This window comes from Hemicordylus capensis, chromosome 1 (genome assembly GCF_027244095.1).
Source record: "Hemicordylus capensis ecotype Gifberg chromosome 1, rHemCap1.1.pri, whole genome shotgun sequence".
NCBI lineage: Eukaryota > Metazoa > Chordata > Lepidosauria > Squamata > Cordylidae > Hemicordylus > Hemicordylus capensis.
The window spans coordinates 158,859,699-158,884,644 of NC_069657.1; the positions used below are offsets into that span (position 1 = coordinate 158,859,699).

The 24,946-nt window shown below is 44.1% G+C and overlaps 1 protein-coding gene and 1 long non-coding RNA gene across 4 annotated transcripts; both read left to right on the forward strand.

Annotated features, from left to right (window-relative positions):
* Nucleotides 1–3,133: 3,133 nt before the first annotated feature.
* On the forward strand, nucleotides 3,134–13,516 carry LOC128330126 (uncharacterized). Of its 2 annotated transcripts, none has more exons than XR_008309967.1 (4): nucleotides 3,134–3,232; nucleotides 4,148–4,601; nucleotides 5,420–5,589; nucleotides 12,873–13,516. It is a non-coding gene; the product is annotated as an uncharacterized LOC128330126 (long non-coding RNA). The 2 variants fall into 2 exon arrangements; XR_008309968.1 differs by lacking the exon at nucleotides 3,134–3,232 and adding an exon at nucleotides 3,298–3,744.
* Nucleotides 13,517–15,725: 2,209 nt separating this feature from the next.
* On the forward strand, nucleotides 15,726–24,743 carry TSN (translin). 2 transcript variants are annotated; one of them, XM_053262453.1, is made up of 6 exons: nucleotides 15,726–16,593; nucleotides 18,802–18,895; nucleotides 19,996–20,092; nucleotides 21,440–21,555; nucleotides 22,562–22,641; nucleotides 23,080–24,743. In XM_053262453.1, exons 1-6 carry the CDS (start codon nucleotides 16,528–16,530, stop codon nucleotides 23,314–23,316), a joined length of 690 nt encoding a protein of 229 aa, XP_053118428.1. In that variant the 5' UTR covers nucleotides 15,726–16,527; the 3' UTR covers nucleotides 23,317–24,743. The 2 variants fall into 2 exon arrangements, with proteins under 2 accessions (XP_053118428.1, XP_053118419.1); XM_053262444.1 differs by lacking the exon at nucleotides 15,726–16,593 and adding an exon at nucleotides 16,761–16,927.
* Nucleotides 24,744–24,946: the final 203 nt, after the last annotated feature.

Below are 24,946 nucleotides of genomic sequence, written 5' to 3' on the forward strand. Positions count from 1 at the left end.
AGCAATGAGCATGTGGAGTACACAGTTAACAATCAATGGTGAGACACTTGGACAGGTTAGCATTAGAAGAGGCATTTTCCAAGGGGACTCACTATCCCCTCTGTTGTTTATAATCGCCATGACTTCACTTTCACAAATACTAAACAAAACAGGCCACGGATACCAAACATCTAAAACATCACGTGAAATCAACCATCTGCTGTACATGGATGATCTGAAGCTGTATGGAAAGTCCCAGTCAGAAATCGAATCACTGCTAAGCGCTGTTTGTATATTCAGTAGTGATATAGCAATGGAGTTTGGACTAGACAAGTGTGCTGCATTAATAATGAACAGAGGAAAAATAACAAAAACAGAAGGAATAGAACTGCCCAATGGAAGCAACATCAAGAACCTGGAAGAGAAAGAACATTACAAATACTTGGGCATTCTCCAGGCTGATAACATCGCACACACTGAAGTTAAAAGAAAAATTGGAAGTGAATACATCAGGAGAGTTAGAAAAATCCTCAAGTCCAAACTCAATGGCGGGAACACCATACAAACCATAAACACCTGGGCTATACCTGTTATCAGATACACTGCAGGAATAATAGACTGGACCCAGGCAGAGCTAGAGACGCTAGATCGTAAGACCAAGAAAATCAAGACCATCAATCATGCTCTGCACCCCCGCAGTGATGTAGATAGGCTATACCTCCCTCGCAGCTCAGGTGGAAGAGGAATGCTGCAAGGAAGAGGAGGAGAAAAGAGGCCTTGAAGAAGAAAAGAGGCCTTGAAGAGGAATGCTGCAAGGAAGAGGAGGAGAAAAGAGGCCTTGAAGAATATATCAAGGAGAGTGAAGAAGATGCACTTAAAATGGTCAATAACGAGAAACTATTCAACACCAATGAAACAAAGCAGGCCTACAAGAAAGAACAAGTCAAGAACCGAGCAGAAAAATGGAAAAATAAGCCACTGCATGGTCAATATTTGCACAATATAAGTGGAAAATCAGACATCACCAAGACCTGGCAATGGCTTAAGAATGGCAACTTGAAGAAAGAAACAGAGGGTTTAATACTGGCTGCACAAGAACAGGCACTAAGAACAAATGCAATAAGAGCAAAAGTCAAAAAGTCAACAACAAACAGCAAGTGCTGCCTTTGTAAAGAAGCAGATGAAACCGTGGACCACCTAATCAGCTGTTGTAAAAAGATCACACAGATTGACTACAAACAAAGGCATGACAAGGTAGCAGGGATGATACACTGGAACATCTGCAAAAAATACAAGCTACCTGTAGCCAAGAATTGGTGGGACCATACAATTGAAAAAGTGGTAGAAAGTGAAGGTGCAAAAATATTATGGGACTTCCGACTACAAACAGACAAACATCTGCCACACAATACACCAGATATAACTACAGTTGAGAAGAAAGAAAAACAAGTCAAAATAATCGACATAGCAATACCAGGGGATAGCAGAATAGAAGATAAAGAAATAGAAAAAATAACAAAATACAGAGATCTACAAATTAAAATTGAAAGGCTGTGGCAGAAGAAGACCAAAATAATCCCAGTGGTAATTGGTGCCCTAGGTGCAATTCCAAAAGACCTTGAAGAGCACCTCAACACCATAGGAGCCACAGAAATCACCATCAGCCAAGTACAAAAAGCAACTTTACTGGGAACAGCCTATATTCTGCGACGATATCTATAATAACAGCAACAACATTGATAATAGAATTCAGCCATCCCAAGTCCTTGGGAAGGACTCAATGTCTGGATAAAACAAACCAGTCAATAACACTCGCCTGACTGTGTAAACAAGAAATAATAATAAATCTGATAGTTTGTTCAGCCATGTATCCATGTTGTTTGGATATATTTCTGCCATGGGCCTTGATGTCCAGCCATGATAAAGATGATATCTATTGAACAGTTCTTATATATTTGAATGTGATGTGGCCACTGACTCTGAAAGCATTTTGCCTTATAGTTATGTATGTGTATGAGTCAGCAGCTCATCAATTCTAAAATATTGTAAAGAGAGTTGCTTAAAGGACAATATGGCAAAGCAAATCTCCAGAAATTAATGCAAGCAAAAGCTTCGGGCGGGTGGTGGTGGTGGCATACACTTCTGCCACGAGCCAGCATGGTGTAGTTGTTAGAGTGCTGGACTAGAACCGGGGAGACCCGAGTTCAAATCCCCATTCAGCTATGATACTAGCTGGGTGACTCTTGGCCAGTCACTTCTCTCTCAGCCTAACCTACTTCACAGGGTTGTTGTGAAAGAGAAACCTAAGTATGTAGTACACCACTCTGGGCTCCTTGGAGGAAGAGTGGGATATAAATGTAATAATCCTCTCTAATAAAACGCTTGGTGTCCGTCCGTGGACGGACATCAAGCGTGTGTCCGTGCCTCCCTGCCCTGTTCTGCGCCTGCGCGAAGCGCAGGCGCAGAACAGGGCAAGGGAGACATGACGGCCGGCACCCGGTGGCCATCTTGGGCGGCCAGAAGCGGCCGCCCCGAAGAAGCCGGGAATGTGGGGAAGGAGGAGACTGGCCGAGGCGGCGGCAAAGCCGCCGCCTCGGCCAGAGGACACAGCGCGGCCAAGGCGGCGGTGGAGCCGCGCCGCCGAAGCCAGGCGGGGGGAGGAGGCGACGGGGTAAGCCGGCCGAGGTGGTGGCAGAGCCGCCGCCGAGGCCTGGCGCTGCCGCCGCAGCCAGGCGGCTGCGAGTCCTTGGGGCCCTTGCCCGTCCGGGGAGACCGGCAGGGAATGTGAGGTGGGGGCGGACCGGACCGGCAGCGGCGCCCCCAGAGTCTGCCCGGCTGCCACCACCGCCCACGCTCCCGCCCTCCCAGCTGCCCAAATACTCCTTCCTCGCTCCCCCCCGCAAATGATTAAGGGCCAAAACGGCCCAGAAGAATGCCTCCGCGGCCGCCGCCATGGCCGCCAACCGCCCTCCCAGCTGGCCAAGACTTCCTTACCCAAAGCAGCCCGCGACAGTCGGGCGATCAAAAATCCATTTTTTGCGAAGCAGAGAGGAGCTCCCGAACAGAGCTCCTCTCTGTGCTAAGCCAATGCCCAAACTGCTGCTATGGACGCAAAGGACGCAATAGGCGTCCTTTGCGTCCATAGCAGCAGTTTGGGCATTGGCTTAGCACAGAGAGGAGCTCTGTTCGGGAGCTCCTCTCTGCTTCGCAAAAAATGGATTTTTGATCGCCGGACTGTCGCGGGCTGCTTTGGGTAAGGAAGTCTCGGTCAGCTGGGAGGGCGTGGGGGGGGGGAGGCCAGAGGAAGTGGGGCGGGGGGGGAACTCTCCCCTACTAGCGCCCGTTATCACAACGGGCCTGAAAACACTAGTACTAATAATAATAGAGTCTGAAAGCAGAGGAGGAAAAATACCATGGCTGTTAACAGACCTGTAGCTTTCTGTGAAATTATCTCACCATACTGGACACATATTTTAAATTGTCATGATAGAGGCAAAATGGTATTAGAAGCAACTATTTGGGTCATTTCTAAAGATATAAAACCTCATGGGCTAATCTAATTAATACAACACTCTCCTGTGTTCCAATAACTGAAGGAAGAGCTGGAGGGCTCAGGAGGAAGTTGGGAGGCCATTCTCGTGAGCAGCCCTACCTGGGTGCAGTGCTAGCCCAAGTAGGACTTGTCGTGGGAACCACCAGGGTTGCTCCCAATCCCGACACTCCTCCACTGGGTACCCCAGGTTTGAAACCCAGGCGAAAAGTGAGGTAGGAGGATGTGTGCACGCCCCCATGGTTCCAACTGTTCTTCCTGATTATTTTGATCCTGAGAATGGCTTTTATGCCTTTTCTCCATTCTAAGTTGCTGTGGTGATAAAAGCAAACAAGGTATGCCACCCTAAACTCCTTGGAGGAAGGGTGGGATAAAAATTTAGTAAACAACATAAACACAAACAACAAATCAATCACAAAGCTCAAAAAGCCTTCCATACACGTAATCTGTAAGATAGAATGCAATTGATCTCACTTCAAATGGCATACTTCCGTCATAAATCATGTATGTGGCCCTTGAAAACACTCCACTGGGGTGATGTATGTGCTTTGAATACTGCCTCATGTTTTTTCTTCATGTGTTTCTCAAGAGCTTTTCACTTAAGGCTTTTATATACAGGTTCCAGAGCAATGAGAACAACCTTTCCCCTAGTGCTAGAAGAATACACTAACTTGGATCCTACAACAGTATTGAAGATTGCATACATGAACTGGGGAAAAGAAAAACTGGGGAAAAGAAAAACTGTGGACAAGCCAGCAGAAGAGTTTTTGCAGGTGTGGATGGAGTCAACCTCATACACAAACACCCTCCCCAAAACTTCTGCGGTGTTCTGGAGACTCTACAATGCACTCTCAGTTCACATGAGACTCCGGCTACAGCAAAGCAGCATGAGCTCCTAGACTCTAGTCTTACTTCCAGCATGACAGACACTCTCTGAATTTCACCATTTCAACAGCTGCTTTATCACTGTCCACCTTCTCCAAAGAGGAAAATAAAATGTGTATTTTGGACATAGAGAGTGCATGTTCTTCAGGGAAAAGAGGGTTCTTTACATCATGAGGCATTGCTGCAGGTGAGGGAGTATAGCCACTATCAACTCTCTGCTTATGAGGATAAGCAGAGTTATTCCAAAACACCCATTATCAGATAAATGCTGGTTGTAGTAGTAGGTTGTACTCCTGCAAGAGAGGTTTCAGATAGGTGCTTGAAAATACTGGGTCACCATAAATGCCTCAATAAATCTATTAATTTTTGAGATACCAGAGTGCTCCTTTTTGCATCCTTGGAATGGAATTTAAGTGACAGTAATGTTAAGAAGAAACAAAAGAATCTGTATAGATTGTGGGAGGAGAGAAAAAAGCCATGTCTCTGAAGCCTTGAGTACAATGCAGGATTAGAGACACCTACTGACTTATTTCTGTATGGCAGCTAAGTCTTTTATTGGATTATTATTTTTTAATGGAACCAAGGCCAAATTTGGAACCAAGGGCCTCAACAGAGATGGAGTAAATGGGGGAAGAAAGCATATGCTATTATTTCAATTACATGCATTTAAGCTTAGTTACAGTAGAGCGTATATCAATTAAAGGGTTATTTCAACAGCTTTTCTGAAAAAGTGGGTTTTACAGACAAAAAGAGGTGATGACACATATATCCATTCTGTGAAAGGATTCTGCTGATAATTCGTGCAAATCAAGCTACTGTTGAAGGCACAACAGCAGGCCAGAATAGGTTTTTCTTCTTAGTTGCTTGGCAACCCTAGGTGCATCCTTTTGAGGCCAGGCCCAAGACCTCACTGGTGTCTGAGATAGCTTGACAAACTGCCCCCTCCCTTACAGCATGTTGTGAGCAATCTTCTCACCCCCCCCCCCATCTTATTTTATCTGGCAGCTGCTCCTGCTTCTCATCTCATTCAAGCCAGAAAGCAGGGAATAGAGCTGCAGGAAGTGTGGAGTGTCCACAAGCAGCTTACCAACTATCATTCTGCTCCGACTTTTAAAAAAGCAAGGGATGCCCAGGACGCTTGGTGGCTTGGTGTGACGAAATCTGTGGCAGCTCAGGTAATGCTGGGGACAAACAACAACAAATACTTTATTTATATGGCCACCCCATCACAAATTATTCTCTGGTTGCTCACAAAACAGCAGCAAACAATTAACAAATATTAAAACATCCCAAAACCACAACACATTTTAAAGCAACTTTAAAGCCTGAGTGAACAAAAAGGTCTTCACCTGGAGTCTAGGCGTGTGATGCTGCTAGGTGAGTCTCAGGTGAGAGGCTAGTCCATAAATAGGGTGCCACCACTGAAAAGGCTCTCTCCCTAGTCGTCACCCATCTCACCTCATTTGCGGGGAGTTATTTGGAGCAGGCCCTCTGTAGAGGATCTTAGCCATTTAGGGCTTTAAAGGTTAAAATCAGTACTTTAAATAGTTTAATGGACATATGGTGCTGCCTCCCTAAGCTGCCAGTTGAAGTAACCATCTCACCAGGCCTCAATTGAGGGTCAGTTGTAACCTTTTGTACTCACAGTTGGAAAAGTAAAATACCTCTCCCTCCACCCCCACCATTGGGTGCAATTGAAGAACAATCCTACACCATATGTAATAAATGGGACAACATGAAATGATTGCTAGTCTCTGCATTGGGAACATAGATTTCACAGTTCTCCATCCTTCTACCACTCATTTATTTAATAGACTAGCAAATGTGACAGAGTGATTAAAAGGTGTTAAGGGATTAAATCTGCATCAGATAATGGTGCTGAACACAGAGCCAGTTCCAGGTTTCAGGGGGTTTTCAGCAAACTCTCCTTGATGGTGTAGAATCTAGAAAAGGAAAGGTTTTAACACACAAAGATCAGACAGTGGAGTATAATCAACAACATTAAGAATTGTCTGAAGAAAGTGTTTTAGTTCTTTTAAATAGCAAGGCAGTCCAAGCTGCTTTTTTATTGTTGTCTGTCTGCCCCAGTCTGGGACTGGGCTAAACTGTGACTAATCTAAAGCATAGTCTAAGCATGCCTTAGACTAATCTAATAATAACAATAAACTTTATTTTTAGCCGCCCCATCACAAATTGTTCTCTGAGTGGCTCACAACAGAGGATTAAAACATACAATAAAAACACATAAGACATTAAATAATAACAGACAAAAAAGAAGAAAATAAAATACAGAATACATAAGAACAGCCCTGCTGAACTTTATTGTATTCTGACTGTTGTAAACTGCCTTGGGATGAGCTTTATGAAAGGTGGTATAAAAATTGAACAATAAATTATAATTAAAAAAAAAAATACTACCACTTAGAGAGCCTATGGTCACAGAGATGGTCTCAGCGATCAACAGTGGACCATTCTGAGAGTTCTGGCCTTCAGCAGCTGCCCTTGACCTTAAGCATGCACTAAAGGTGATGATATGTTGGGAAAGAAGCCCCACCAAAAAGGAGTAGGCCTATGCACCCTTAGTTATTGTGGTAAAGAAGGAACTTAGCAGGTGAAGCTTGTCATACAGAGGATGAATGTAATCCATCTCGTTGCTGGATCACAAGCACTAAAGGGATAGTTATGTTTTTTAATACACCTTCATTAATGTGTTTTGAATAAAAGTAAACACTGAGACCTGAACAGGGAATACTGGTGACTACGTGTGGGCTGGTGACGGCGTCATTGTGCTTAAATCTACTTTTTTATTTACAAATGCTGGCAGATATAGGAAGGACACTGCATTTTACAGTCATAGGGAGGGCACAATGCACAGCAGCTGTGACTGTAATTCATTCCAGTTCCCAGGGCTAAATGAGTAACTGACAGCTCTTGCTCTTTCCACATTCTTATGCTTGAGGGACAGAAGAGAAGCTCAGCATTGTTCAGTGCAGGGAAGAGGCTTTGCTGACACTTCATTCTCTTAGGAGTTGACAACTTAGTTCCTTACTTCAGCAGCTGGAGGATTTGGCCAGCAAACTGGATTCAGCAGTATATTGTGAAGAAAGAAGTCATAGGTACCAGAGTTATTTCTGCTGTCTAGGACTGCTAGGTTTTACTATGATAAAAAAACTCCTGTGCTCTTAAGAGCTGTGAGGGAGCAATAATTTAGGTAGGTTCAGTTTCATCCACTAATGCAGCACCAGAGGGAGAGAAGCCGCCCGGTTTTTCCTCCTACACAGCTGGTAGAGAAGCCTTGTTTCATACTGAAATTGCCAGTAATACATGCCTTGTACTATATACATGTTTGCCCAGAAGTAAATCCCATTGTGTTTAATGGCATTGTAAGTGTACTTAGGATTGCAGCCTTGGTCCCAAAGCTTTATGTAAAGAATATACAATTATTGTATTGCCATAAAGTTTCGCTGTACCTCTTCCTAATGATATGATTGAAACTGGCGTCAAATGTTTTCTTGCCGACATTTGCCAGATATTTAACCAGTCTCTGGTAAATCTCCAATAAAATGAACTGTACAATTTTTTATGCAACCATGTCCATTATTTCTACAGTTATGAAACTTTTTCTTATCTCAGAAAAAGTTGCCATTGTTTTCTTCACATGGCTATATGCCTGAACACCTGTAGGACAGGCAGCTATTCAACAGATGATACATTCCCTACTACATCTCTGTGTCAAGTAAAATATAATCTATTTAATTTCTGCCTATAAGGCATTGTTAAAGGCACAGAATTCATGCTAAAAAGAGAGAGAGAGGGTAGTAATGGCAAATCTACTTGCTTATAAGTTTGCAAATAACACCAGCAAAGTATAACCAATAACCAATGTGTATATTAGATAAATATTTTACATTAATACCTGTAAGGGATTTTTTTTCTGGCAGAGTTCTGGTATTGAATGGTGACAAGATGCACAAAAATTCAGCAGGTAAAGCTTTACCTAGCATTAAAATTCAATAATAGGAAGATGCATCTACTGCATTTATACATATTATGGACTGGTTAAGAACACAGGCCATGCTGGAAGAAAGTTGGTAACCTTACTGTTAATATGTTCCTTCCATATCCATTTTCCAGATTTCCATAACTCTCTGACTTGTCCTGATCCTGCATGTGTTTACCTGAAGTCCTGTTGAGCTCAATGGAACTAACTTGCACATTAGAGCCTCAGTGAAGGGCTTTCTGTAACTCTTAGCTGGATGAGCATGAAATCTTTGTATGAGTGGCTGAAGCATAACTCAGGACACAGCATGTCTGTTCACTTGCTATGGAAACTATGTTTGGTTAAGTATCAAGTGTCTGGATTTCTGTTCATGTGCCTAGCCAGGAAGAGCTGCGTATTTATAACCCAGGCAACCTAAAGACGACAGCAGCATAGTAATTCCCTTCTGGGCCGGGGAGCTTATTCCACAGTTTGGCTTGCACTGTGGTAATATATTAATTGCTGTTATAGCACCAGAAGAATGCAGAGCCTCTTCCAGAGAAAGATACATTTCTGCCCAGAAAGATTAATAGTCTAAATCAGACACAACAACAGAGCAAAGAGTGTGATATACCAAAGCAAGAGAGAGAACTCATATCATGGCCTGAGCAAGCAATTTTTTTTTAAAGCACAGGAATTTTTGAGGTCTAAAAAGTACCAAGCAGTGGCCACCAGCGGAAGGGCTCTTCATATTGTCCCACTCACAGCTTAGGCCATTTGTGTTGTCAGGTAGCAAATGTGGGTGGTGGTGGTTTCCAAATACTGCTATAGTTTTGTTTATGTGGACTCTGCTTCCTCCCTCCAACTGCATGTGGGCAAAGAGCTGCAGCAACAGAGGCAGCTAGCAAGAGGGGTTCTGAAAGCTTCAAGGGGGCCCAAGATATTGGCAGCACTTCCCAAGGTACTTTTTCTCAAGTACCTTGAGAAGAAGGAAATCAGCAGGTTTTCTGCCATTTTATCCACTTCCCTCTCATAAGCAAAGAGCAGTACCTGAAGCTACCTGGTAGGATGGAAGACGTACAGCCTCTACCAAGTTGGGTAAATCTGCAGCCTAGTAGGGCGAGCTCCCTTAGACCCTCCCTGTCAACAGCAGATCAACTAGCTAAACATTTGGTCTAGCTGACTGTGGGTCCGTACAGGTTTTAATCCTAGGAACTACGCACATCAATATTTTCAATACTTGTATGTTTTTACAAAATGTAGTTCTACATTTAGAAGACCATAAAGAAAAGCAATTTCTATCAGGTTCTGTCTAATTGTTGAGTTTCCAATTGATCAAGGGGGGGAAAGACCTGGATTGCTGCTCTGATGTACAGAAATCAACAGGTAAGCTTTTCACAGTATGGAGAGAAACATAATCATCAACTAATATGTGTATATCAAGCCACTGTTAAAAGATAAAGCCAGTATCTGGTTGAAAAACTGGCCACCTTAGTGTGTTGAGTGAATCTCTTCTTCCATCGCTCATTTTCAGCCCTGACTTTCCCCAAATCCATTTGGACCACCAGGCACCATGGCACTTATCTGTTCCAAACAGCACATAAGGTTGCCACCCTTTTTACTGTTTCTGCTCCTGAGCATTTGATTTATTAATTAAGTGTCGTCAAGTCGGTGTCGACTCTTAGTGACCACATAGATAGTTTCTCTCCTAAATGATCTGTCTTCAACTTGGCCTTTAAGCTCTCTCAGTGGTGCATTCATTGCTGTTGTGATCGAGTCCATCCATCTTGCTGCTTGTCGTCCTCTTCTTCTCTTTCCTTCAACTTTTCCCAGCATTATGGACTTCTCAAGGGAGCTGGATCTTCACATAATGTGTTCAAAGTATGATCGTTTGAGCCTGGTCATTTGTGCCTCAAGTGAACTGAGCATTTAACAGCTAGTAATTGAAGCTTCGCCTGCACTTTATCTACGTGCCACAGCCCTAACCATCTTGTACTGGGTATATAAAGCTACTACAGTGAGGGAAATAAGTATTTGATCCCCTGCTGATTTTGTCCGTTTGCCCTCTGACACAGAAATGACCAGGCTATAATTGGAATGGTAGGTTTATTGTAGCTGTGAGAGACAGAATAACAACAAACCAACCCTCAAAAGCCCAGTGCCCAAAAGTCAGCGATGGATTTGCATTGTAGTGAGGGAAATAAGTATTCGATCCCTTCACAAAAGATGTCTTAGTACTTGGTGGAAAAACCCTTGTTGGCAATCAAAGAGGTCAGACGTTTCTTGTAGTTGTCCACCAGGTTTGCACACAACCCAGGAGGGATGTTGTCCCACTCCTCTTTGCAGATCCTCTCCAAGTCAGAAAGGTTTCGAGGCTGATGTTTGGCAACCCAAACCTTCAGCTCCCTCCACAGATTTTCTATGGGATTAAGGTCTGGAGACTGGCTGGGCCACTCCAGGACCTTCATGTGCTTCTTCTTGAGCCACTCCTTTGTTGCCTTGGCTGTGTGTTTTGGGTCATTGTCATGCTGGAATACCCATCCACAACCCATTCTCAATGCCCTGGCTGAGGGAAGGAGGTGCTCACCCAAGATCTGACGGTACATGGTCCCGTCCATCGTCCCTTCGATGCAGTGAAGGTGTCCTGTCCCCTTAGCAGGAAAAACACCCCCAAAGCATAATGTGTCCACCTCCATGTTTGATGGTGGGGATGGTGTTCTTGGGCTCATAGGCAGCATTCCTCCTCCTCCACACACGGCGAGTTGAGTTGATGCCAAAGAGCTTGATTTTGGTCTCATCTGACCACAACACTTTCGCCCAGTTCTTCTCTGGATCATTCAGATGTGCATTGGCAAACTGCAGACAGGCCTGTACATGTGCTGCCTTGAGCAGGGGGACCTTGCGGGCACTGCAAGATTTCAGTCCTTCACGGCATAGTGTGTTACCAATTGTTTTCTTGGTGACTATGGTTCCAGCTGCCCTGAGATCATTGACAAGTCCCCCCCGTGTAATTCTGGGCTGCTTTGTCACCGTTCTCATGATCATTGCAACTCCATGAGGTGAGATCTTGCATGGAGCCCCAGACCAAGGGAGATTGACAGTTATTTTGTGTTTCTTCCATTTGCGAGTTATCATGTCAACTGTAGTCACCTTCTCACCAAGCTGCTTGGCGATAGTCTTGTAGCCCAGTCCAGCCTTGTGCAGGTCTACAACCTTGTCCCTGACATCCTTCGACAGCTCTTTGGTCTTGGGCATGGTGGTGAGTTTGGAAGCTGAGTGATTGCTTGCTTCTATGGACAGGTGTCTTTTATACAGGTACTGTAACAAGCTGGGATTAGGAGCACTCCCTTACAGAGGGTGTTCCTCATCTCAGCTCATTACCTGCATATAGTGAAAAGACACCTGGGAGCCTGAAATCTTGCTGGTTGATAGGGGATCGAATACTTATTTCCCTCACTACAATGCAAAACCATCGCTGACTTTTGGGCACTGGGCTTTTGAGGGTTTGTTTGTTGTTATTCTGTCTCTCACAGCTACAATAAACCTACCATTCCAATTATAGCCTGGTCATTTGTGTCAGAGGGCAAACGGACAAAATCAGCAGGGGATCAAATACTTATTTCCCTCAGTGTATTAAAGTCAGAGGAAAAGAGGCAGTTAAAGAAAAATAGCAACCCTGCTAGTATACCATTGTTAGGGCTGCCATATTTTTCTTGACTTTGTCAGAAAGACTTTGTCTTTTTTTTTCTTTGTCAGCAGCCAGTATGATAGGGAAAACAGCCTCCTTCTTCAGTGAAGCCAAGGCAAGGGGACAGCAAGGGATTGAAAGCTACCATTGATCACTTTGTCACCACCACCCATTTCCATTATGGATGGTGACAGTTCACATTTGTTGTTTAAACTTTCACTAATCTACCTACAGATACAAGAAGTTTTCAGAATCCAGAAAGTACTGGGATGGGCAAGGTATTTGAGAATGTACAAGAATATCTTAAATAAGGAAGCTGCAGGTGATCCAAGCAAACCCTGGAACTCAATAGACGCTCCAAACAACTGGAAAATGTTGCAAAATGGCAGAGAACATTTGAGATAGTGACAGAATATGGCTAGTTGGTGTGGAGCATCTGTGGGAATAGTCTGTGGTGAAACGAAGCACCAGCGGCCCTCGTACATTCACCATCTACAGTAAACTGAAATTACAAATCCTATATGTGTGCTATTGATAAGATATACCACATGTTCTACTGACCCCAAACTTATTATTTTGCTAAAAAATGTTAAATGTTCAGGTCACGACCCTGAATCAGTAGAGTTCTATGTGAAACTACTAAAAAAGAACCATTAATGAAAATTGTCTTAAGTAAGGAGCAACTAAGTAAGTAAACCTTCTCTCTTTTTGAGTTTATATTATAATTCTGTTGAAAGTATTTTAATAGTGAAGGGATCACTGCATAACTGTGATTTTTTGATTCTTTGTAGAATGAGCCACTAATGAAAATTGCTAAAAACTTCTCCTGATGAAGCCCTGCTAAGAGCAAGAGGAAACAGGCTACAAACTACCTAGATACCTGCTTACCTAGGATACCTGTTGAGAGTAACAGCAAATAACACCAAGCACTGATCTTTTGGAGCAGTAGCAAGCCTGAGCAAATGTAAGCATTGACCCTGTGACACACTACAGGAAGCTCTTGATTTATTGTACATCTGAAAAGGACCTTTTGATCACCTTTTGACCCTTCAGCTACAACCTTGGGATTCTTTCATTGCCATTGTATGCTTCTTTATTATTAATACATTTATACAATTGTCCATTTTGTGAATTGTCACAGATGCGTTAGGAATTTGTTTGTATGGCATCTTTTGGATACAATGGTTTTTTTGGTAATACGATATTGATTCATGGTGTGTAATTTTTTCACAGATTACTATACACGGTTTATACACATAATTTTATGTATATGGTTTTTTTCTCACATACTATCTATGACAAATATTGAACAAAAATGCATTGACATCTCAACAACATCCCAAAGAAAAAACGTTAAACAGGCAATATTTAAACTAATGAAATGTACTGCCCCCTAGTGTATCAACATAATACTTTAGAAATAAAAACTGGTGCAATTTGGTTCAAAAGAAGCGACATTTTTACTCTATTTATTATTATCATATAGCATCATCCATGTACATTATGCTTCACAGATAATGAGGGGAGAAGTCCCTGCCCCAAGGGGCTAACAACAGAGAAAAGGAAGTGAAATGCAGACGGGTAGACTATAAAATAAAATTATTTTAATAATTTTAAATAAATTATTTAAATACATAAATAGAATGGAAAATAAAATGCTGTTATTTCACTTACACATATTTAAAATATTTATACCCCATTCCTCCATTACAATACTGCTTGGGGTGCCTCAAAACAAAAGTAATGTAAAACAAAGAAAATACAGAGAAGAATAAAATCAGTTAAAATGGATCCAATTAAAAATCCTTCAAACTGTAGTAAAAAACATTTAAAGGCCTCTCTAAATAAGTAGGCTTTAAGGCCTTTAAACAAAAACCTAAGGGAGGGAGCACAGCGAAGCTCTCCTGGGAAGGCATTCCAGAGCTGAGGGGCCACAAAAAAAGAAGGCTCTGTCTCTTGTCCCTGCCAACCAAATGGGATCAGTCAATGGCAAGGCTCGAGATAATGAGCAAAGGAACCTGGCAGATTCATATAGGTGAATGCAGTCCAACAGATTCCTCAGCCTCATGCAGTGTAGGTCTTCAAAGGTCAAAACCAGCACTTTGAATCTGGCCCTGAAGCAAACTGGCAGCTATTAAAGCTGCTGCAGGATGGGTAAATACTCCAGAAGCAGCTAGCACCCACAAGCATCCTTGGGGCAACATTCCAGACCAGAGGAAGACTCCTAACAGTCTTCAAGGGCAGCCCCACATAGAGTGCACTGCAGTAATCTTGCAGAGTGACTGAGGTCAGGTCTGACTAGTAGGGTCACAGCTGGCATACCAGCTGTATCTGGTAAAAGGCATGCCTGCACACTGCTGCCATCTGTACCTCCAAGAAGTGTCGGGTCCAGAAGCACCCCCAAGCTGAAAACATAAGCTTCATTATACTATAGTTTAATGGGGACTAAGGCATTGTGCCAAAGGCTTCACAGAAAAATGGGTTTTAAAGGAGACATTTGAAGGAAATAATGCTAGAGATTCAACTGAACATAAGAACAGCCCTGCTGGATGGGGCCCAAGGCCCATCTAGTCCAGCATTCTGTTCCACACAGTGGCCCACCAAATGTCACTGGAAGCCTACAGCAGGAGTTGAGGGCATGCCCTCTCTCCTGCTGTTACTCCCCTGCAACTGGTACTCAGAGGCATCCTGCTTTTGAGGCTGGAGGTGGCCCTCTTGACTGGAGATGGCCCATAAGAACAGCCCTGCTGGCTTACTAGAAACTGGCAAAGCAGCAACAGAATGTTTCTTCTCAAGCAGAGATCAATCCAGAACCAATTTTGTAACCAACACAATGTGAATATGTACTAATTTCCCAACAGTGAGATCTAACATTTTAAGTGGAACGTGACAAAATGTCATCTGAGCTGGTATCTAACCATGGAATGGTGCAGGGAGAGCAACACCTCACTGGCAGCTGTCCCATCGCACCGGTTGTGACGTGCTTCTCAGTGCACACACCTTCCATCACCATGACAGATATTTTGCAAGTGCTGTGACAATAACAGAAGAGAGAAAGAGAGCATCTTTGAGGATGTACCTCAAGGGCTCACTCCCACCCTTGGCTCCCCAGATGTTGTTGAACTACAGCTCCCATCATCCCCAGCCACAATGGAGCATCTGGGGAGCCAAGAATGAGAACTCTTATTGATTGCACAGAATGGATCTCGCTCTTCTGAGTAGCTACAGCACGCCTACCTTCTCTTCCCACCACCCCATCTGGCTAGGCAGGAGTCCTAAAGCCAGGACTGAGCCCCGGGACCTCTCTCAAAAGAAAGTAACCAAGAAAATGCCGTCAACCCTAAGCCACCTCCCGTTATGCTCTTTGCACACTACAGAGACTGTGGCGGTTCGGACTACACTCTCCAGGCCAGCTACATCAGTGCCTGAAATGTCTGCCACTTTGCCAGTCACGAAAGCCCCGTCCCCGGCCTTCATCCCAAACTCTTTATTGCCCTGACCTTTTAAAAAAAAATGATTATTAGGTATCCAATTTTAATAATATATATTTTAAAAAACTTTACATTAGCTTGCATTTAATTCAGGCAGTAAAATAGGGCACCCGCGACGGCAGTGCGAAAGGCCCCCTAACTGTTCCCCTGACTGAAGATGAATGGGGGTGAGGGAGAGCGGTATATTTCAGAACAGTCGACAGCTGTTTTTTCTCCGTCAAACTGAATTAAAGGGGCTGTAAAGTTTCCTAACTAAACGTTCCCTGAACTTAGGGTTGTCAACTTGTCAGGAAGGCGGGGGAAGGAAAACACCCAGCCTCTCCTGCTCTTGCGCCTTTAACACCAGCTGGATAGGCTGGAATTTTGGAAATTAGCAGCTGCACCTTTTCAAAGCCGGCCCCATCTCCCTAACGTCTGCAGGCCAAAAGGCCCTTAAGGCACAATCAAAGTTGATCACCCTAAAGCAAGATCACTTTAATTTCTAAATGTCTCTTTTTTAAAAAACCAATTCAAATGGTGTAAATATTATGTATAGACATAAATAAGCCCTTTGGGGTATTCAAGGGAGCCTCGTTCCTTTGCTTAACCCACACAAAAGAAAAGATTAACACTGCCCGCCTATGCATGCTTACGCAGAAGTTAAATGTGTTTAATAAAGCCAGGGAAGCGTGCACAGGATTGCAGCCTCCACAGTGCACGCCTACTTGGAAACACCCTCCAGCGAGACAGGCTCCCTCCCAACCCCACCGCAAGCGCGGGAGAAGCTCCTGCCTGCGTCGAAAGCGACTGACTGCACAGCACTTCCTTCTCCTCCGTGGACGGCAGCCCTGCGACGGCCACGTGGAAGGACCCAGTTCCTTGGCGGCGGCGGCGGCGGCGGCAGCAGCACCTGGAGAGCGCCGACAACGCCGAAGCCCGGCGGCAGAGAAGCGCAGCCTGTCGTCCCAGCCTCGCCATGTCTGTTAGCGAGATGTTTATCACCCTGCAGGGGGTGCTCACTGCCGACCAGGATATCCGCGAGGTGAGAGTGGGGAGGGTCGCCGTGGTGGTGGGCACAGGCAGCGTGCAGGGGCTCCAGGGCAGAGCGGGGAGCCGCCTCGCTCCGCTCCCTCTCGGTGCTCCTGGGTGAATCTTCGCTCCAAAATGCGCGCGCAACATCCCTGGTCCTCCGCTCAGTCAACTTCTGTTGCAGCCGCGCAGTCTCGACCTTTCGGCCCTGAGCCGCGATGGCGGCGTGTCTGGGCTGGGCCGGGCCGCCTGGCCGCTCCCTGCTGGGCGGCCGGCGAGTTGCAAAGCAGGGCAAAGGGGGCGGGGGCGCTGCCTCTTTCGGGCTCCATCTGCTCCAGTCTCTCCAGGTGGGACCTGGCTGCTGCTGGGCAGGAAGGAAGACTGCTGAGCAGCGGACCGCCACCTCAGCTGGCCATAGTCCCGCGCAGCGGCTGCGCTGGGTGCTGACCTGTCCTTGGAGAGGCCTGGCGGGGGGGGCGGGGCCCTGGGGCAAATCAGCCAGTGGGATCCCCCCCCCTTTCCAGTTAATTCTAATGGGGGTTAAAAGAGCGGGACAGGGGCTTGCCCCACTTGCCCTGCCCTAAGGACAGCCCTGGCTGTGTGCGCCCTGGCACATGTGAGGCTGAGCCACATGGGGCAAAGGAGGAGAGGGAGCGAGGCAGCCCAGCCGCTGCTGCTGCAGGAACTGAGTTACTGTGAGTAGGGATGTGCATGGACCTGTTCAGAGACCCTTTTACGAGCCTCTGAACAGGTTAGAGAACCGGGCAATTTGAAGTTTGAAGGCAGCAGGGGGATACACTTTAAGGTGCATGTACTCCTCCCTCCACTTTCCCCCCACTGATGCCCGGTTTTCTTCAAGTCCTACAGCGCGGCAGCGTACTTCCTTGCCACCCTGTCCACTCTTCGGCTGGAAGTAGCCGGCGTGTGTGTGCCCACTGGGCACGAGCGCATGCATGCCGCAAGTGCCCGCCCGCCAGGCGCACGTGTGCTAGCTACTTCCAGCCAAAGAGTGAATGTGGTGCCAGGGAAGTACACTGGACTTGAAGAAAACCAGGCATCGGTGGGGGCAAAGCAGAGGAAGAGGTAAGTGCACCCTCCCTCACCCTTAAAGTGCAACCCCCCCACTGCTGCCTTCGAGCCACCCGGTGTGGTTCCATGCCCATCCCTAACTGTGAGGCGGGAGGCAGCAGGCAGCCTCGACACTGATCAAAAGCTCTGATCTTGAAGAAGAGCCAAGTGGACTCCCTTCCCCGCCCCCACCCTGTGTTCCTTTTCAGCCCTGCAGGGCTTGTGCTGTCTTTCTAGGGGGGAGCAGAGCAGGAGGCTGTAGCGCCGCTTCGCCTTGTCCTGCCCTGCCCCTGCCCCTGCCCTGACCATTCTTTCTGTCTGACCCCTATTAGAGAGAGGGTTGGAAGAGGTGAGGGGCCTTCCATGCGGTGTTGGACTGCACCCGGAAACTTAGAGGTGCAAGGAGCACATGCCGTGTAGCATTTGCTGCTTTTTGAGTCAGACTCGTATTTGGTCCAAAGAGGTTCTGTGAACGCAGCTAAATTCTGCTTGGGAGGAGAGCAGGATCGTCCCTGCTCTGGCAGAAATTCTTCTTTCCTTTAGGCTCCAGGAAAATGGTGTGGATGGCTTTAGGAAACAAGAATAGTGCTGTGGGGCTTCAAAGGTTTTGTTTGGTCATCTGGAACCTACCTGCCAGAACAGCATGTTTCTCTTTTTAGTGGTTTGGTCTGGGAGTTTCATGCCAGTCAGTCAGTGAGGCCCAAGCAGAGGGAGGGAGAGAGCGCTGTTCTATACTGAAATTGAAAACATGATATGCTTGCCCTGGGTCTTCAAGACAGCTGGAATCAGAAATTCTAAACAGAACTTGTTTATTTACAAAGGAAATAAGTGAAGCTCACATTCACCTATAGAATTCTCCTGTGTAAAAATATAAATCATGCCTGAAGGAGCTAACATTTTAAAATCGACTGATGAAGATAACCAGGGGGTGGGGGTGGGGGAGAGAGAGAAGGAAAGCAAGAGATAAATATGTGCAAAAAATCAGTTATACCCTAACCCATAGGTTGCTTCAGAACTCCCCAGTTACCTCAGAAATAAACCAATTCAGGGGACTATCGAAGAGAGAAACAGATAACATTATACTAGTGTCCTTTGTGAATATGCAATGTCTTTTTGTTTTGTTGGGTCCTGAGCATATTATTGATATTGGCAGGAGATCAGGAAAGTTGTTCAAACTCTGGAGCAAACAGCCCGGGAAATTCTAACAGTGCTACAAGGGGTCCACCAGGGTTCTGGATTTCAGGACAGTAAGTCAAGATTTGTTCTCCTTCAGCATGTGACTTGATTGGGGAAAGAATGACACGTGTGCCATGTGTATATTTTAATTATTTATTTAATTTAACATATTTGTATACCGCCCCAAACGCAAGTCTCTGGGTGGTTTACAACAAAACAATAAAAACAACAAATAAGAAGGTTAAAACATTACGACAATTTAAAATTTAAAATGTTAAAACTATTAAAAATCATCAAACCATTAAAACGGTATCTAATTAAAAGCCTGGGTGAACAAATGTGTCTTGACTGCCTTTTTAAAAGTTGTAAGAGATGTATGTGACAATGAAGGACTGTGAAATGATTACCTTGTTCTTAGAACTGAAATGCTTATGTGTTAGCTATTGTGTATTAATGTTGTGAGCCACCCTGGGAAGTGGTGTTCTGGATCGGTGGGGTATAAATATTTTAAATAATAATGTTACTGTATTAATAGAGCACTATGTTCCTACTAGAGATGGTCTGTTATGAATGGCAAGTACAGGGAAGTGAATCATATTGTCACATGCTGTCATACTGAGGTATGACCCTTCCAGTGCTGGGCACTAACTAGTCAAAAAATACTCTAAGCTGTGAAAGCCTTGTTCCGTCTGGTCTGTGTGAGGAGAAGCCCCATCTCCTCTGAGTGACAGTTACATCTGAGTCTCCCTGGGTAATCATCCTTCCTGGGCAGGGAGGGCTAGTTCCACTTGGACTTGCTACAGTACCCTAACAGGAACACTGGAGAGTTTGGGAAAGGCTTGAACACAAGATATGGAAGTTTGGGGGAGTCTACACATTTGAGAGAGAAATAAACACCATGTCCCTTTTGGCTGCCCCACCAGTGTAATTTTCTATTGAACTGTAAATAGCTGCTTTGAATAGAGCCTCATAGAAAGCGAGATAAAAACTTACTAAATAAATATTTAAGTCATAATACACTTCCTTAAGGTGCCACCGTATTGTTTGCTGGGTTTTGCTCATGTTTTTGTTCTCTTTTGTTTTGTTTTTGTTTGGCTTTTTGTTCAATTAAGGCCTTGTGCTTTCTTTTCTTGAACAAGCTTGTCATGGGTGCTGTTTGTTTTATTTTTAGTACCAAAGAAGTGTCAGAAGGCTCGTGAGCACTTTGCTACTGTGAGAACGCAGTTGGCCTCTCTGAAAGTCAAGTTTCCTGTAGATCAGTATTACAGGTTAGTAAGTTTCTAGTTTCTCCATGCCCTCAGTACATTAAATGCTATCCATTTTCTTCCCATCTCTGATACAGGGTTTCAGAAGATGAAAACAGGGAGTCCCATGGAGAACAGAATAATGTATTTGACTGGGAGCTAAAGTTGAGGCAATTAGCTGATATAAGCACAACTACAGTAGATAAGTCATATTCCACTTAAGAGAGGGGGTGCTGCTTTGGTTTGTTTGGTGCTGGTTCAATGCGTTGGGTATATTAGAATGTTGTAAAGGAAATTGAGCTAATGACGGCAGCGTTCTAAACCTGTTGCAGAGGAAAGAATAGGCTTTTGGTAGTTTGAAGTGTTAAACTTAAAAATAAATGAAAAGCATCTGTGAGGGAAGAGAGAGGTTATTTAGAGTAGAGAGAATCTAGGAGACTCTCCAGTTTTTAATCTCAGAATTTAGTTATTAATACATTATGGGGATTATTGGTTATGAATATAGCATCTATTTGTTCAGTTCTTAACTGTATCTTTGTCTCTGCTTTCTCCATAAATTTCAAATAAAAATGCTTCCCTCTAGATAGGTTGAACATTGAAATACTGTGAACAAAAACGGCTGTAAAATAATGCAAAAGCAAATAACAGGCCTGATTCACTATGGTTTATTTGGGAGCACAAGCTAGGCCCAAAAATTCATTTCTCCCCATAACTGCTGGACCCAGTTGCAGAGTCCTGATGTTTTAGTCCTGGCTAGTTAAACCACTGCTTTGTGCAAAGTTGGAGCCGTGAATTAACTATGGCTTGCAAACCAGGATGTGAACCACAGTTTGTTGATTTCCTATCCTGGTGTGTTCCCGGCTTTGCATGTGCTGTAGTTTTAAGAAGCTGGGATGTCTGGCAGTATGTGAGTTGGATGGGGCAGGAGGTGAGATATTGAATAGGGTCAGCTTGGCTTTTCGATTGTGTGAACTGGACCATAGAGAAGACAGCTGCAACGATTGATATTCCCAATGCATTTTGATGGGATCTTTATCAAGGGAATCTATTGGGGATGTGCCTGGAACCAGCGCCGCTGGTCCGAAGGTGGGGGGTGGATAACTTTAAGGGTGGGGGAGGGTGCTCTCATCTCTCCTGCTGCATTTCCCCCCACCAGCGCTGTCCTGAGCTTCTTGAGAAGAAGGTTAGGATACAGATAGGTAATTGTGTGAATTACTGTGTGCTTAATATAGAACCCTTCAAGTTTGCTGTCCTTGTGTTTTTAGGCACACCACCCTCATCCTGATAGCTACAAACAGTCATCATGTAAATATATCTGTATTGAGCTTCAACTTGTCTGATCATCCCCCCCCCCCCCGCATCCCCATGTAGATTTCATGAACACTGGAGATTTGTGCTGCAGCGTTTGGTGTTCTTGGCAGCATTTGTTGTCTACTTGGAGACAGAAAACCTAGTGACTCGGGAAGCTGTTACAGAAATACTTGGAAGTAAGTGACTGTTTTTCCACTAAAATGGAATAAACTTTAGCCCTATGGGGATGTTAGGTATGTATGTATGTGCATATAATTGCATGTATGTGTTCTGTGTGAGTGACTGTACATAAGTTTGTTTCAAAAGTATATAGACTCTCAATGCAGGGTACAGATAAGTGTACTTCTGTATGTGCGTTGACCGTAATGTGCAAATAATTGTACGTATGTGTACACAGAGTGTATGTGTGTTGAACAAAACATGAAAATAGAGCTTTTGTCTTTTAAAGGTGTAGCAGAATAGACGATTCAGTAGTTTTACACAAACTGGAGCATAAGCATACATGGAGTTCATCTATTCTGTATTTAAGAGCTATAAGGTGGCAATGTTGCAGACTTCTTATGATGATTTGAGACGTCCAGAGTGAAATATAGGATAAAAATGGCAAGATTGGGTATAACTTGCCAAATTAATTATATGAAGCTACTGTATTGAGCCCAGTGTTTGGTCCACCAAGCTCAGTATTGTCTCCTCTGAATGGCAGCAGCTCACCAGGGTCTCAGACAGACCTCTTTGTCAGCCTGAATCCCCATTCAACCATGAAACTCACTGGGTGACTCTGGGCCAGTCATGTAACTTTCAGCCTAGCCTACCTCACAGGGCTGTTGTGAGGATAAACCTAACCATGTACACCGCTCTGAGCTCCTTGGAGGAAAAGTAGAATATAAATGTAAAAATAAATAAATAAAAATAAATACTTTTAACTGGAAGATGAACCCAGGATCTTTAGCATGCAAAGAATATGTACTGCCCCTGAACTATGGCCCATTGCATTCAGTGTTCAGATATGTAACTGGGATGACTTAACAAAGCTAAGGGAGAGGTCTGATTTGAATTGCTAATGGGGATCTGCATCTTTGGAGTCTTCCTGAATCTGATGAGAACATGAATATTTTGGGTTGTTGTTTTTTTGCTGTTGGTGTTGATGCTGGAGGAGATTTAGATTTGTTCTTAACTTTGCAGTTGAAGCTGAAAGGGAGAGAGGGTTTCACCTGGACATAGAGGATTATCTCTCTGGGGTGTTGACTCTTGCTAGTGAGCTGGTAAGTAGAGAATGTTGAAAGTCTATAACTCTGCAGAATTACTGGCACAGGTGGATTGACGTTACTGGCAAATGAATGCATGTTTTTCTCCATGCGTGGTCACTGGGCAAGGCTACTGGTTATATAGTACCTGATTCTCATTGTTGGAGTTGCTAGGTGACCACTTCAGCACTCTGCAAAGGTGGAGCTTTTAAGGGTTCTGCCAGTAGTCATAGTGGCATATTACTCTACTAAAAGGAGAAGGCTCTTGGGATTGAACGCTTCATCAAACATGCTCTTCAGGTTTCTAGAGAGAGCAGTAAAAGTTGGCCTCCCAATGGACAGAGCACCAACTTGTTATTTAGATGTGAATATTATTCTGGATTCTAGCAAGCCATGCCAAGTCTATTTGGCCCCTCCATCTCTCCTAAACCTGCACCATTATGTTTTCTCCCACAGTCTAGGCTAGCAGTGAACAGTGTCACAGCTGGGGACTACTCTCGCCCACTCCGCATCTCTGCTTTCATCAATGAGCTGGATTCTGGATTCCGCCTTCTCAACTTAAAAAATGACTCCCTGCGGAAGCGCTATGATGGCCTCAAGTATGACGTCAAGAAGATTGAAGAGGTGGTTTATGACTTGTCCATTAGAGGGCTCAATAAGGAGGCAACCACGGGTGCTGGTGGGGAGAAATAGACAAGGGCTTGTTGAACTGAATCAATGATTACCTCAGTTTTCCTGCCAATGAAGGAGAAGCTTTAACTGAGCTCTCCAGCAGTAGCTTAGAGGAACCACAAGCTGCAAACCACTGTCTGTCTTTCTGAATGTTTAATATGTCCAAGTGGAAACACTCAAAAATTGTGCTGAGAACTCCATTTGCAGCACAAGTTGCCATTTTGTAAACTGTGTTCTGAACGACAGCCATAGCTGTCCATTTGTCCTGCAGAACCAGGTCTGAGAGTTCTCAGGTCACAGGGATTTCTTGGGGTTTTTTTCTTTTCTTTTCCAGCCACGCTGAGCCTCATCTTTCTAGACCTCCACGTCTTTGATATTTAGTGCAGTTGAATGCAAACTACCCACAACTAGTATGTAAATATCTTTATCATTTAAAAAAAATTGGTCAAAACAATTTGTTTCTGCTAGTACATCAGACTGATTGCTATATTTTTTTTTTAAAGTAGAGTTTGGAATTAGGATAATCTGTTCAGTAGATGTATCATTGGGAATTTATGTTCTTATCATTGTTGCATTGTACTCCGATATCTTTCTATTCTTCAGACAGCTGGCTTTTACACCTAGGAAGAAAAGGTAACTGTGCTTTGAAATGTAAACACTTGCTTGTAGGCACATTCCAAGTATGTACCAAATGTTAAGAGAGGCTGATCTTTAGCACACCTGTTCTTCAAGTGACTGATTAATTGGAGGGTTATGGGGTGGGGGGTTAAGCATTAAGCATGGATTTCAAGAAGGCCCAGTAACTATGTGCTGAAGTGAGGGTCTTGCTTCTTTGGATTCCAAGTGGCCTATTTAGTGTTTCCTTCGTTTTGTATTGTATATTTTAAAAGATCCAATGTAGGTCATGCAGGAAGTACACTGTTTGGTCTTAACAAAGATGGAAAAGATGTACTCTTGACTTGATCCTAAACACATCTACCTGAGGTAAGTTCTTTGGTTCCACTGAGGAACCACTGTGTTCTTTGCTTCCACTGTGCTTATTTTCAAGTAGGTGTACACAGGATCACAGGCTTAGTACAGTATAGAAGATAGAGATACAAAGCCAACTGGCCTCTCATTTGCGTGTGTGCTGCTTCCACTGTCAGTACTTAACTTCTTGCAGATCTCATCTGTGTTAAATCCCACCCCCACAGTATACAGTATTCTAAATGAACATTTTTTCACATGGTGTGCATTGTCAAAACCTTTCCCTCTTTGCCCTAAAGTTTTCCTTTGATAAAGATCACTTCCAAAGAATAAGATTCTTCATGCTTTTCAATATTAGCAGCTGTAAGTAACTTTGTTTGTAAAGCTTTGCATTGTTCTGGTTTCATATTTTTTTAAACAAAATGTTCAGTGGGAAGAAAATACTTCCTTTACATGGATAAATAAAACAGTTCTTTAATGTTGTTTGTCGTTCTGCCACTTCTGTTCCCTACAATGTGAAATTATAACAAATTGTCTCATAATTTAGGTATTCAGTGTAGAATTATGCAGTTAGTAATCCTGAAGCCAGAGGCTACCTCCAGTCATATCTGTGGTGTCATAAATCAGTTTGGATTCTGTTCTGTGGTATCTAAGATATACCAGTGTGTTGTACTATTGATTGCTG